This window comes from Arachis hypogaea, chromosome 11, assembly GCF_003086295.3.
Source record: "Arachis hypogaea cultivar Tifrunner chromosome 11, arahy.Tifrunner.gnm2.J5K5, whole genome shotgun sequence".
NCBI classification, from domain to species: Eukaryota; Viridiplantae; Streptophyta; class Magnoliopsida; order Fabales; family Fabaceae; genus Arachis; species Arachis hypogaea.
Window position 1 is genome coordinate 6,215,458 of NC_092046.1, and position 14,790 is coordinate 6,230,247.

Sequence of the window (14,790 nt, forward strand, 5' to 3'; positions counted from 1 at the left end):
TCAAAACTCTAATTACTCTATCTACTATATATACTTTCTTAACTAAATCTGCTAACTAACCGTTCACCACTATTAACAGCTGTAGAACAAACTTTTTCAAAGCTGCAAAGTGTGTAACTAACTTGCTAATTAATCTGACTTCTCATGTGATAGCCCCTCTCAAGCTGGAATTGGCAAAATCAACCATTCCAAGCTTGCTATGACATCTCTCAAAAATGCTTGGAGCTAGAGTCTTTGTAAATATGTTTGCAGTTTGGTTTGCAGTGGAGATTGGAAGTAATTTGATAACCTTTTCTTGCCATTTATCTCTCACTATATGACAATCCATCTCAATGTGCTTTGTTCTCTCATGGAAGACTGGGTTTGCTGCAATGTGTAATGCTGATTGCTAATATATGGCTATTGGCTTCTCCAACTTCACTTTCAAGTCTTGCAAGATGTAGGTCAGCCACTGAGCTTCCCTAGTTGCCATTGCTAATATCCTGTACTTTGCTTCGCATGATGAACTTGCAACTGTATTTTGTTTCTTACTCTTCCAAGATACAATTGAAGTTCCCAAAAAAAAACAATACCCAGATATTGATCTTTTACTATCCGAACATGTCCCCCAATCACTGTCTGAGTATCCCGCTGGCTCTAAGTCTGAATGAGCTGAAAACATCAACCCAAGTGCTGGTGCTCCCTTGAGATACCTTAATACTCTAATGGCAGCTTCAAAGTGTTTATCTGTGGGACAATCCAAGAATTGACTGAGTTTTCCAACTGCATATCCAATCTCCGGTCTGGTGTTGGTCAAGTACAACAATTTTCCAACTAACTTCCTGTATTCCGAAGTTGAGCTTAATGGAGTTCCAGAATTTTTTGACAATGGCACTGTGTAGTCCATAGGTGTCGAAACTATTTTGGCTTCGAGTAACCCATACTCTTTGAGAAGGTCGATGCAATATTTTCTCTGACATACAGTGATGCCCCTCCTGCATCGAGCCACCTCCAACCCCAAGAAAAATTTAAGCTCTCACAGGTCCTTGATTCTGAATAGCTCATGCAAGTGATGCTTGATGAATTCAATCTCCCTTAAATCTGTCCCTGTTACAATCAAATCGTTAACATAAACTAAAATAACAGTGAATCCTCCTTTTGAATCTTTAGTGAACAGGCTGTAATTATTTCTGGATTGTTGGAAGCTAACTGCTCTTAGAGCATCACACAACTTTGAATTCCACTGCCTGCTTGCCTGTTTTAGGCCATAAAGAGATCTGTCCAACCTACACACCATGTTTTGTGAAGAAACATTCAACCCGGGTGGAGGTTTCATGTAAACTTCCTCCAAAAGATCACCATGTAAGAAGGCCGTATTTACATCTAGTTGATGTAAGTGCCAGTTCTGCACAGCTGCAATGGATAGCACAATCCGCAATGTACTCATCTTCACTACTGGACTATAGGTTTCGAAATAATCAACACCAGCAGTTTGTGTAAAGCCATGTGCCACCAATCTGGCTTTATACCTGTCAATGCTGCCATCAGAATTCATTTTGAGCTTGAACACCCATTTGCAGCCTACCGCCTTTTTTCCATTAGGTAGAGAAGTCAAAGTCCAAGTCTTATTTTCTTTCAATGCAGAGAGTTCAGCCTCAATTGCCGCTTGCCAACATGGATCACTGATGGCCTCAGCATAGCATTGTGGTTCTTTAATGGGATTTGGCAATAGAGGGTTTGTAGAGTGCTGAATTTGTATATTATGAAATTGAGACAGTGACTCACAAAAGAGAATAGTTGACTCTTCAAAAAAATTTTCAAAAACTTTAGGATAAAATTCTTGTAAAATTCCAGGATTGAATTGAAGATTATTGATGTAGTTATGATTTGTATCCGATGCAGTGGTCATACAATGATAGTCTGCTAAATATGATGGTTTTCTCCTTGTCCTATTTGATTGTCTAATGTCTAGGTGTTAATGTGTTTGTGCTGGTGCATTGTATATGATCGAGCTGTCATTTCCAATAGTTTCATGAGATACTGATGGATAATTGTGTTTTGGTCGTACCACAGAACTTGATAGATGCAGGTCTTGTCTAGTTGAATGAACTAAAGAGCCATGTGATGTATGTGATGAATCATTGAATGAATTAGATGAATGCAGGTATGTTCCATTTGAGTGGTTTAAAGGGGCTTGTGGTGTATGTGAGGGCTCAATGAATGGATCCTCAAAATTTACCATGATACTTGGTTTTGGAGTTAGTGTCATAGTGTCAGATACTTGGTTATTGCCATTGTTGAAATATGATAGAAAGGGAAATTCATGCTCATAGAAGTATGTGTCTCTAGATAAGAATATCTTCCTTTCATTTAAATCATACAAGATGTAACCCTTAACTCCACTTTGATATCCTAGAAACACACACTTCTTTGCTCTTCCATCCAATTTGGATCTGCGAGCGTTCAGCGTTGAGGCATAAACCAAGCACCCAAAGACCTTCAAATAACCCAAGTCTGATAACTTTCCTTTTAAAATTTGATAAGGTGAAGTGTTTTTCAGCAATGCACTTGGAATCCTATTAATCAAATGAATCGCATGTGCTGCTGCAAAATTCCAAAAACGTTTTGGCAAGTTAGACTGAAACAACAAAGCTTTTGTGACAGTCAAGATATGTTGATGTTTCCTCTCCACAATGCCATTTTGTTGAGGAGTCTCAACACAAGAAGTTTGATGCAAAATTTCTTTTGAAGCAAAAAATTTTAAAAGTTTAAATTCAGGTCCATTATCTGACCTAATGCATTTTATTCTTGTATCAAATTGTGTCTCAATCATGTTTACAAAATTCTGAATTAAAATTCCAGTTTCACTCTTGGTTTTCATGAAGAACAACCAACTGAACCTACTTTTATCTTCAACTACTGTCAAAAAATATCTATGACCTGACAAAGTTGATGTACCTATAGGTCCCCATATATCCATGTGCACTATGTCAAACAATTTTTTTTTTATTTTTTAAGTCTTATTGAAAATGGTAATCTTTTTTGTTTGGCATAGTGACATGAATCACAAGGTTTATTACAATTTGTGTTTTTTCAGGAACTCATAGTCCCTTTTCATTACATTTATTCTTTCATTTGGCAGGTGCCCAAGTCTGAGATGCCACAGAGTGCTTTCAGCAGTTTGTGAGGGTTGTGAGATGTGTGTTGTGAGTGCAGATGCATGCGCAATGTTGTTATGTGTAGCTGGAACAGGAATTAGACTTTCAAATGCATAGAGTCCCATTCTTTGTTCAGCTACACCAATAATCTTCGTGGTAGCTTTGTCCTGAATTTCACAATTATCCTCATCAAAAACCAATTTGCATTTTAAATCTTTAGTCAACTTTGACACAGCAATCAGATTAAACTTGAAGTTTGGTATGAAAAACACATGGTTCAAGAAAAACTGGTCTGAAAACATCACCTTTCCTGCTAATTTGGCTCTGGTGTGTGAATCATCTGGCATATTTATCAAAACAGGTTTAATTTCTTTAAGAGTTTGAAAGGACTTAGTTGAAAAAGCAACATGATTAGTAGCTCCTGAGTCAATTACCCAGGAACCTGGAGAAAATACTGAAAGAGACATGATGTATGAAATACCTTCATTGGAGGGAAGAGTTGTGGTATAGATCTTGTTAATGCTATGCCTTGGTTGTGCATCCTGTTGGTTCAAACAGACACTTGGTGCTTCTCTCTATTCTGAATTAAAATCAAACTTTGAATTTGCTTCACTATCCTTTTGGATTTCATTGCTGATTTCATCACTGTTCTCATCAGCTATCACATTATTAATTGCATTCCCACTGCCTCCATTTTTCAAGTGTGGGGGAAATCCATGTTTCCTATAACAAACATCCACCAAATGACCATTCTTGCCACAGAATGTGCAGTACCTTGAGTTTCTTCCACCTCTTCCAGGATTTCCTCTTCCAATTCCTGATCTGCCTCTGCCTCTTCCTCTAAAACCTCCAGAATTTGCCATTAAAATTCTGTCTTCTACCATCTCACCGCGTTCAGTTGCCTTTCTTGTTGCAGCAACAAAGAAAACGCTTCATCTATACCTGGCAGTGGCTTTGTCATCATGAGCTGCGATCTCGCAGTGGAGAATTGTTCATTCAGCCCCCTTAGGAGCCTCACGACACAAGAATCCTCTTTGTATCCTTTAACCACGCTGTATTCACAATTGCATCTTCCTCTACAGTGAGAGCACTGAGGGATTGGGCGATAGTTATCCAATTCTTCCCAAATTCTTTTCAATTTCGTGTAGTATCCCGTGATCGAGAGATCACCTTGCTTCACAGTGAATAACTCTTCTTCTAGCTCAGCAATTCTAAAGATATCACCTCGTTGATACCTGTGTTGTAGCTCCTTCCAAAGTTCCATGGCTGAATCGATCCATAGCACACTTTGAGCAATTTCTGAACTCAAAGATAGGCTTATCCACGAAATCACATAGGTATTGCACCTTTCCTATGCTTCAAACAAAGAATCACTACTTTCTGGTTTCTCAATTGAGCCATCTATGAATTTTACTTTGTTCTTCGATCTCAACGCACGCCACATCGCTCTTTCCCAAAGATGATAGTTGTTCGTTCCAAGAATTATAGAGATTAATGGTGTACCTGGACTTTCTCCAGGATGAAGGAAATACGGACTTGTAGGATCCAGAGATGGATTCATCGCTGTTCTGTTATGACTTTGCAATATATTGATATGATTCACCAGATTCGCGAGCGTTTGAACGTCAATTGGCGAAAATGACGATACTGAGTTGCCTGAGGATGTTGAGTCGCCATCCATGGTTTGAATCTTCAAGGATTCTGGTTCTGCTCAATGCTCCTTCCAATTTTCGCTGTTGATTCCTTCTTTCTCTCTTTCACGCTCACCGTACCATGTGGAAATGTTAGTTCAGAGAGAGGGAAGATTCAAGAACAGAGAAAAGTTTACAGAGGAAAACCCTAGGTCAAAAGCAAGTTACTTCTGACTGAGGCAAGAAAAATGAGACTTACAAGAGTAAAAACTCAAAACTCTAATTATTCTATCTACTATATATACTTTCTTAACTAAATCTGCTAACTAACCGTTCACCACTATTAACAACTGTATAACAAACTTTTTCAAAAATGCAAAGTGTGTAACTAACTTGCTAATGAATCTGATTTCTAATGTGATACAATTAAAATATTCTAATTTTGGTAAAAATAAAGGCTGAAAATAGATATTGAACTACAAATTTTAGTCACTAAATTGGTGCAACAAGTTTTTTGGCCACACAAACTTGTCTTCACTATAGATTGCTTTTTTATATAAAAAATTAATTTACAAATTTTAAATTCCTATAGATTGTTATTTTTTTAAACAATAACAAGGATTGATTTATTTATTTTTTCCACCAAAACTTAATATAAAAATTAATACGTTTAATAAAATTAAAATTTAAAGATTAATTTAATAATAAAAATTTATTAAATATTAAATTATTTGATTAAAAGTTCATTTAGGATTTTTTTAAACCTAAATTTGAACGACAAGTGTCGCTCCGGATCCCACTTTATCCCAAAATCTAGCGGTGCAAGGGTCCCTCACCTACAGCATTACATTAAACGACTTAATACTGACACATGACAGAGATCTAAATTATACCAACGATAAAATAATTTTTAAAACAATAAAAAATATTATAAAAATAGAAATATATTAAATATATTTTTAGAAAAGTATTTTAATAGTGAGTTTTGATTAGGGTGTTCAAATCCAAATCGATTCAAATTAAACCGCTCATCCAATCCGATCCAAATCGAAAACCGATTAAAACCGCACTAATTCGGATTTGATTGGATTCTATTTTTTGTAAACCGCTAGATTGGATCGGATTTTGGATATACTTTTCATAACCGATCCAATCCAATCCAAATCGCACAATGTGCTATAATATTATTATTTTATTATTATATTTACAATTATACTTATAACGTGTTCAATTTGTTATACATTTTTCTACTATTCATGTATTATTATTATTTAATAAATATTTTATGTTCAAAATACTATTTATTTATTTATTTTAACTAACCTATAATTTTATTTCTATTGTTATGTTATCGTTAACTTTTTAAGATATTGTTAAAACTTGTTATGTCATTGTTGATTATTTAAAATTTGATGTTGAGACTTGTTATATGTATTTAATTTTTTTTATTTAAAAAAACCGCAAATCCAAACCGATCCAAACCGCTTATAATCGGATCGGATTTCCAAAAAATTTCATCCAATCCAAATCGCATCGCACATAAATTAAGCGTTCAGATCGGATGACTTTTTTCCTTAAAACCGTACCGCAAACACCCCTAGTTTTGATGTAATATTTTATAAATATAAATAGAAAATTAGACTTTTTATTTTTAAAATTTGATAGTTTTATGCAAAATATTTTTTTTATGCACTTTTTAAATATTTATCTAAATATTTTTATAAAGTTTGCATCAATTATTTGACAAATATAAAATTTATGAACTACATATAAAATAATATATTTTTCATTTCTCATATTTATAAATATTTTAGAGATTTATTTTTCGTTTATAACTTTTTTTTTTTACTTTTAGAAATATTATAATCTATCATATAAACTTTAGAGTGGCATTTAAGTAAATTTTGGATAGAATCTGTCCTTGTTAAAAAATAAGAACGTATAAATAGAATCAGGAGTCTGACCTTGGCACTTAAGCAACCATTAACACAATGGAAGAGGGAACCAGCACTAGGTCAACGCCAGTCACGCTCACGCAGAGGTAAAGTTGCAATTTTTTGTTTTTTTGTTTTTTGTTTTTGGTTTTATTCTGTGTAATTTTTGTATCTTGTGTGTTTTTTTTCCTTAAATTTTTTGGATTTGATATTAGTGTATTTTTTTAAAAAAATAAATTACATTAAATAATAATAATAATAAAATTGTGCAGTTCTAAATCTAGAAGATACAAAGAAACTGAGTTATGCACAATTAAATTTTGCATAATAATCAATTAAAAATATCCTATCCTCACAAGAAAATATATTCTTACATATATCAAATAAGATATATATTTATGTACAAATAATAACTGATTTATTATTATTTAGTTATGTTTTGTATGTATTTTATTTTTATATAAGTAATTAATTTGATAGTTATTTTTTTTTACCTTTTCTTATACTCTTTATTATATTTTTATTATCTTTTTCTTAAATATTTTTGGTAGGACATGTTATCTGTCATTATATTCTCAAAAGTAAATTGTTCAATTACTTGTTAAGAAGCAATGCTATATATTTAAATTTTTTTATGAATTAAATTTAATCAAGTTAAAAAATAAAATTTAAAATAATATTAGTTATGATTAAATTTTATTATGTTAGATTAATTTAATTAAATTTTATTAATACAAAAATTTAGATATATAATATTATTTATTTTATAAGTATTACGAAGACAAAACTATTCATTTAACCTCTGTCATTACATAAGGATTAGACTTTCGTTTGATAAAAATTAAACTCTGAAGCTTGCATCAAAATTCGGATTCTTTTATTCATTGGTCCCTTCACAATTCACATAGACCATAGCTAACCCTAGTGCGTGTGCTTCATGACACTGCAGCGGCTTTGCGAGTGAGAGCGAGACCGATAACAGCGTCTACGATTGTCTCATAAACTTGGTGTTATCAGCAATTGCCATGATGCATGAAGACTTAACCGCTGCTAATAATCTCTTTCAAGAACACAAGCCAGCCTTCTTTATTTATTTGGTGGCTCAAATTTGCCACGAGATTGCAAAGAAGACACCCAGACCCAACACCCTAACTACTATTCTGTTCCACGGTTCAGGTGTGATTGCATTTGAAGCACTCTTGTGGCTCATCGTCGCTGGTCAATTTCTAGGGTTCTTCATCATCAATGTGCCTATATCATTGCTTACATTGCTCTGCTACTATCACTCCATCTATGCACTTGTCACCGTGTGTTATGGAGAGATGTTTGGCTTCATGGTACAGCAATTTGAAGATGGAAATTAAAGGAAATCAGGCAAGGCATCAACACTTTAATTTGGAGAATTATTACTTTTCGTCCTAATTACACTTTGTAATTCTGTCAATTTATCTTAATCAGCTACTTGTAGTAATTATTAAAAAAAAATAAGAAGAAAGAAGGCATAGAGTACAAAAGGAGTTTCATTTTGAATTTGCCCATTGTTAGTTAGGAATATCTTTAAGAAAGTTGCTTAAATTTCCTGTTGTTTGCTATTGCCATATATTTGTCTTATACAAAGGATTGAGCCTCCATTTTCTATGTGTGTTGGAATTTCTGTCATGTCTTAATATCTTTGAAGCTTGCCACTATCTCGTTTTAACTACAAATACTACAAGAAACTATAGTCTGTGGATTGTGTGAGTGCATGAATCTTGGAAACTGATTTGAGGAAAAGCACATATACTCTTCAATTAACTCTTAATTATGAACTCCTTTCCTTCATAATCCTTGTTAAAATCTCTTATTAACAAATAACAGCATGGAGATCAGATTTTCGACTGCCATATGAAAATTCTATAAAACCTCTGAAGCAAAGCTTATTTTATTTGTTAGACAAATATGCCAACATTGCACTGCTCTGTCTCATCCCTTGTGACCATGCTCTTGTCTGATTTCAGGTTATAAACATGATAATCTTCTGTGTTGCTGCTAAACTTGAGGGAGATTCCTGCTTTAACTTTACGGTCCAACTTATGCTCCCTTTCTGCTAATAGGACTGTGAAAGTGTAGCATAAAAAGTTGCAGCAAAATCAATTTTGCTCTGGCACTACACTGCAATTACCTTTGCCGAGTAGAGCTTATGTTGCAGAAAAGAGAAAACAGAAATGACTTTCAGTGGTTGGATGAAGTCCAGCCTAAAAAGTTCTGGGTCACCATATCATTTGCTGTCTAATATCTGTCCTAAAGGATGCATCTTGTTGATTTGATGAAAATGATTTTGAAGAGACTGAGTGTATGTGTGATAATTTTCAATATATTTATTTTCATTTCTTTGTGCTTATATTTGTATGAACTAATAATATTCAAGAATAATGGTTTGTTTGCCTAAACCAGAAAATCCTAAAATGCTTATTATTTTGAAATGCATGCTTTTCAGTTGATCCTCAATAACATGAGTCACTGTTTTTATCACAGGTTCACTCTCTTTCAAAGTACCTCATAGTTTTCCATGCTTCATAAGCCATTAAAGGTATATCTCTCTCTAATTACGAACTCTGTTGTATAATACTTCTAAGAATATGATGTATTGATGGATAAATTTGAGTATTTGATGTGAGTAGTTTCTTTACTTGATAGTTTCTAATTCTATGAGCCTGAAACATGAAGTACCAAATTCTCAGAAACGGATTTTAGCTTGTTGGAATGACTGCTTATGAATGCACCAAAAAGCACATGCTTGATATCTAGTTTACCAGCATCAAACATGTTTAAGTTAAGCATCAAATTTAACCAATTATTTTTTCACTTATCACCATCTTTGTTTCCATTTTGTATGATGCAGGCATTGAACCAATGACCACTCCAACCATGGAGAAATCAGATAAAACTTTACATATGTTGGTTGTTCACTTTATATATGTTGTGTTTTAGATTCATATCATCTTTCTTACTATATATTCTTTTCAAATTGGGTTTTTTCCCAACAAAACTAGACATAAGAGTACAATAAGACTAGACCTAAGTGAAGAGTATGATTAGTGTCAGAATCTTTGCTGATGACAGTTGGCAGTAGGCACTAACTGTTGCTAACAGACATGGTAACTGCCTAAGGGTCAAAAGACTTGTATAGCAAGCCATCCACCTTCTATATATATGTATATCATGATAAGTGATCTATCTCTTGTTCCGGTAGAATAACACAACCACCACAGCAGCAAAGCCTTATTCTACTAGGTGGGTCAGTTATATGGATCAAATAACGTCATTCCACCACCCTGTTGTACCTCATGTCTATATACTCAACCACCACCCTGTTGTACCTCATTTGTATATACTCAACCAGCAGACTAACTCATAACTATGCATCTGAAGAACATTGTTATTTAACAAAATTCAGCTTCTTTTACAAGATATCATGCATCCTCGGCTAGAATGTGAGAACTTAAAGTTGACCATAAAGCTCAAGTTAGAATCTTCCTAGAACATATCATAACCAAAAAAGGCCACATTTTAGTGAGCTTTTGGATGAAAATAGACTGAAATGTAATACCTGGAAGTCCCAAGGTACATCAAATATGATACCCATGTCTAGCATAGAACGAAGATCAAAGCATCAAGTAATCAGACAATCAGACAAAGATGGTAAAAATAAGCCATGCTGGGGAAACCAGTATTCTCATTCAACAATGTGTAAACGGCAAACAGTACACCCTAAAGAAAAAGAAAACTCACCAAAAACAGAACAATAATAAACATCCAATTTCTTTACTTCTTTTTGTCACAACACAACATAGTAATTGAAAATGTAAGGAGAAAGAAGGAATCCATCAAATTTAAATGAATAGACTAGCATTGCATGATGTGTGATATTCAATAATTTTATGTCGTCTGAACCAACCAACCTTATGACCAGCAGCATCAACTTTGGCGAGTCCTTTGGCTGTGAATGTCCCTATAGTAGCATGCCACTGCTATGAATAACAGAGTTGCATTGGCTGTGACGAACCACGAGAAGTGATCAGCCACGACCCACAAGATGGCTTCGAAAGCAATCACAGTGGAACAGATCAGGAGAGTAGCAGTCACCCAGCTGGGATTGGGTGTTCTTGAAGCAATGAGAGAGCAGAACTTAGCAATGTGGTAAACCAACATTGCTAACAGGTGCTCTTTGTAGGGATTAACAGGTAAAACTTCACGCAAAATTGCAGTTGCATCTTCAACCAAATTGACTAGATTTTGCAAGCTGCAAGATCAGGATACACTACTATGATTAGCGAGTGATAACCGTGTCTGAGTTTTGATTTTGGATGAAATCAAGTATAAAGTGAATTTATTTAATTATTATTTTTTTTTATAATAAAACAGATAAATCTTTTAAAAAATTGTAATGGATTTATATATTTTCAAAATAAATATTATCAAAATAAAATAAATATTATACATTAAAAATAAAATAATCATTAAATTAGTCATATACAATTAATTTGAATAAGTTATCAATACTAATGCTATTCGCGAAAATCCAATATGACCCAACCCGTTCAGATAAGATTAGCAACTCGATTCGTAGCGAGTCAGATTAAAAACAAAGTGAGTTAAGCTGCAGTCTGCAGATAGTGTCAGGTTCAGATTTATGTCAAATTCTATCCGACTTATCCATATCCTGATATATTATAGTATGTAGCTAAAAATTTATATACAATAAAGTTAAAAGAGATTGAATCCATTCGCTCCAATTTATAATTTTGTACATATATAGTGAAATTGATGGATTGGTGATTACGCTATTTATAATTTTACACGAATTTTATTGTGATTTTGTTGTTTTTAATTTTAATATGGACTTAATTTTGTATTTTGTTTTTAGGTATATTTATAAAATATGAAATGATTAAATATTGTGTTTGATTGAAAATAAAAATAATTTTCTTGTAGTTAGGATAGAGTAAAAAGTTTTATAGTACAAATAAAGTTAGGATTGATAAATTCTCAATCTATAAATAGGATAAAATTGAATTTAAAAAAATTAAAGCCACAGATAAAATTAGAGTGAAATTTAAATCTTATTTTACTATATTCATTGCCAGCTTTAGATTTGATGGCTTATTTTTAAATCTTATATATATAGTACTTTTGCACTTTCACCATGTCTTTTGTGAAGGACTTGCTTAAGGTTGTTTAATACTAGTTGACTTTTGCAGTTAAAAGCCAAGTCATGCAAGGTAGAGTTTTTTTTTTTTTTTTTTTTTTTTTTGTGACATGCAAGGTAGAGTTGTTAAAAAATATTTAGAGTGAGGAAATTATTAAAATAAAATGATAAATTAATTATTATTAAAATTATAATTTTTATAATATATCTATTCTATTTTCTTGATCTATGAGTGATTAGATTTTTACTTTTTATTTTATCAACCTACTTAAGTTACATATAAATATATTGGACATACAATATTAAGTGTAAACTATTTATTTATTTATCTTTATTTTCATTATGTAAAATATTTGATTGACTGGTCTATTAGCAGCATATCAGATTATATTATACACGCTTCTTTGGATATTAAATAAGGTGGGTAATCCAAAATAAAAATTTTATAATTATTTTTAGAGAAAATTTCAAATGACATTCTTCTCTCTTCTATTTGTAAAATATGCATTTCTTTCCTTATAACTTTTAAAAAAATTTTCTCTTTAATTTATTTTAAATTTTTGTGTTAACTAATGTTAACTTTATCTATTTTTTTAAAAAAAATTATTTTTTGCAAAATACCCTTTAACAAAAATTTTATTTTTTATCATTAAATTTTGCTTACTAAAATATTTTTTAAAAAATTTAATAATTGAGTTATTTTTTCAAAAATATCCTTCAATAATATTTTAATTATTAAATTGTGATTTTATCAAAATTTTTGTTAACAATTATTTTTATATTTTACTATTAATTTTTTGATATCAATATATATTATTTTAACATTAAATAAAAAAATCTTGGTATGATTATTTTTCGATATCAATATATATTAATTGTTATACATGTTAATAGTGGTAAGATTTTTTTATTTATATTAAAATAATATATATTGATATCGAAAAATTTATAGTAAAATATAAAAATAATTATTAACAAAAATTTTGGTAAAATCATAATTTAATAATTAAAAATTACTGAAGAGTATCTTAGAAAAATATAATTTAATATTAAATTTTTTAAAAATATTTTGGTAAAATATAATTTAATTAATAAAAAAATAATTTATTAAAAGGTATTTTGGTAAGTAAAATTTAATGACAAAAAAATAAAAAATTTTGCTAAAGGGTATTTTTGTAAAAAATAATTTATTTTTACTTGAAAAATGAATAAAGTTAACATTAGTTAACATAAACAATTTAAAATGTATTAAAGAGAAGGTTTTTTAAAATCTATATAGGAGGGGAATGTATATTTTACAAATAGAGGAGAGGAAAGTATTATTTTAACATCTCTCAAGAAAAAAAGAGTGAAATTTTCTCTTATTTTTATGTGAAATTTTTTATTTTTTTGGATAATGAATTATAGGGTTAGATTTTGAATATTATAAAAGTATTATTTTTATTTAAAGTGTAGTCAAATAAATAAATTACACTTTTATATAAAATATTTTTATAAAAAAGATATTTTTGACATCTTCATTTAAATAGCTTCTATTAAATAATTTCATAATTTCTTTAGATATTAAACGGGTCAATTTAATTAGATTAACAGAAAATTTGTCATTAGACATATCTAATTTTTAACATAAAAAACCGGTTGAAAGCAAACCTAAAATAGGTTAAAGAGTCGTTAAACCCAATTTGTTTTTTTTTTACCAATGAACCAATTTCAAATAATATAAAATTAAAAAATATTCTTAAAAGATATATTTTATATAAAAATATATTATTTTATTTTATCTAATTATTTAAATATCTAACTTTATCAATTTAATAGCCGATTTGATTTACAAAACCTGAATAATATACTAATCATTTTAAGCATTTGTTTACTTTAGAAGACTTTTTCTTTTGAAAAAAAGGATCAAGGTCACCTCTTTGAAGATTTTTTTTTTTTTTTTTTAACAAAGATAGGAGATTCGAACCCGCAACTTCTTAATTGAGTATGAGAAGACTATGCCATTTGAGTTATTACTCATTGGTCACCTCTTCGAAGATTATTGTTACTAAATAGAACTATATTACCAGTTACTAGTACTACTACGAGAGAAAAGATTTGAGTTTGATTCTTGAAAATATAATTGTGTATATTTTAATTTCTAAAATGTTAAATGTTCTAATTAATTCATAAAATTATATTTTACAGATTATATTACTGCCAACTCATTTAGCATTACAATTTTAATAGTCAAAGAATGATTATTATTTTATTTCTATACAAATTAAGCGACACATGAATGATTAACCTACGAGGTTGAGTGCCACATTATAAATATAAATATTTAGCTAATATGTGATAAATTTATTATTAATAAAAATATATAAAAATTAAAATTTTTAATATATTTATTTTGTCTTTATTAAATAAAAAATTTAAAATTTTTCACTAATAATATACTTATCATGTATCTTTTAAATAAAGATTCATGTTAGCTAAACCCTAAATATAAATCAAGCAATAAATTAGTAAGGGAGTGTGATATTAGTCATTTGGAAGTCACAATATCCATTTTCTATTTTCAAATCCCAAAAATGTATCAAGACATGAACTAAAATTAATATTTTTAAAGATAACACTTATCCAAACCCAAAAAACTCTAAACCCTTGAAAGTTAAAATAAAAAATAAATAAATAAATAAAAAGAAAAAGAAAGGCCTCTGCTTTTCCCCCTCTACGTTGAAATTTGCATTGTTGCTCCGGCGCTTGTGGACAGAGCTCTACTCTTCTTCAAACGTTTCGCTTTTTCTTGCTAGAGTAGAAACTGTGACTCTGCATCTCTAAATCTACCGATTTGGCTCAGCTATGTTTGTTTATTTTATGTGTTGTTTATGCCATTCAACCTGAGCTCTACCAGATTA

The 14,790-nt window shown here is 30.8% G+C and overlaps 2 protein-coding genes and 1 long non-coding RNA gene across 3 annotated transcripts; 1 reads left to right on the forward strand and 2 right to left on the reverse strand.

The window, feature by feature from the left end:
* Positions 1–388: 388 nt before the first annotated feature.
* LOC112720882 (secreted RxLR effector protein 161-like) lies at positions 389–886 on the reverse strand. The gene has a single exon (XM_025771970.1). The coding sequence runs from the start codon at positions 884–886 to the stop codon at positions 389–391; it is 498 nt and encodes a 165-aa protein (XP_025627755.1).
* A 3,128-nt stretch (positions 887–4,014) lies between these two features.
* Positions 4,015–4,818, reverse strand: LOC112720883 (uncharacterized). The gene is made up of 2 exons (XM_025771971.1): positions 4,641–4,818; positions 4,015–4,436 (listed from the first exon to the last, which is right to left on the reverse strand). The coding sequence occupies exons 1-2, from the start codon at positions 4,816–4,818 to the stop codon at positions 4,015–4,017; spliced, it is 600 nt and encodes a 199-aa protein (XP_025627756.1).
* Positions 4,819–7,541: 2,723 nt separating this feature from the next.
* Positions 7,542–9,916, forward strand: LOC112720055 (uncharacterized). The gene is made up of 4 exons (XR_003162025.2): positions 7,542–8,076; positions 8,700–9,034; positions 9,217–9,271; positions 9,584–9,916. It is a non-coding gene; the product is annotated as an uncharacterized lncRNA (long non-coding RNA).
* Positions 9,917–14,790: the final 4,874 nt, after the last annotated feature.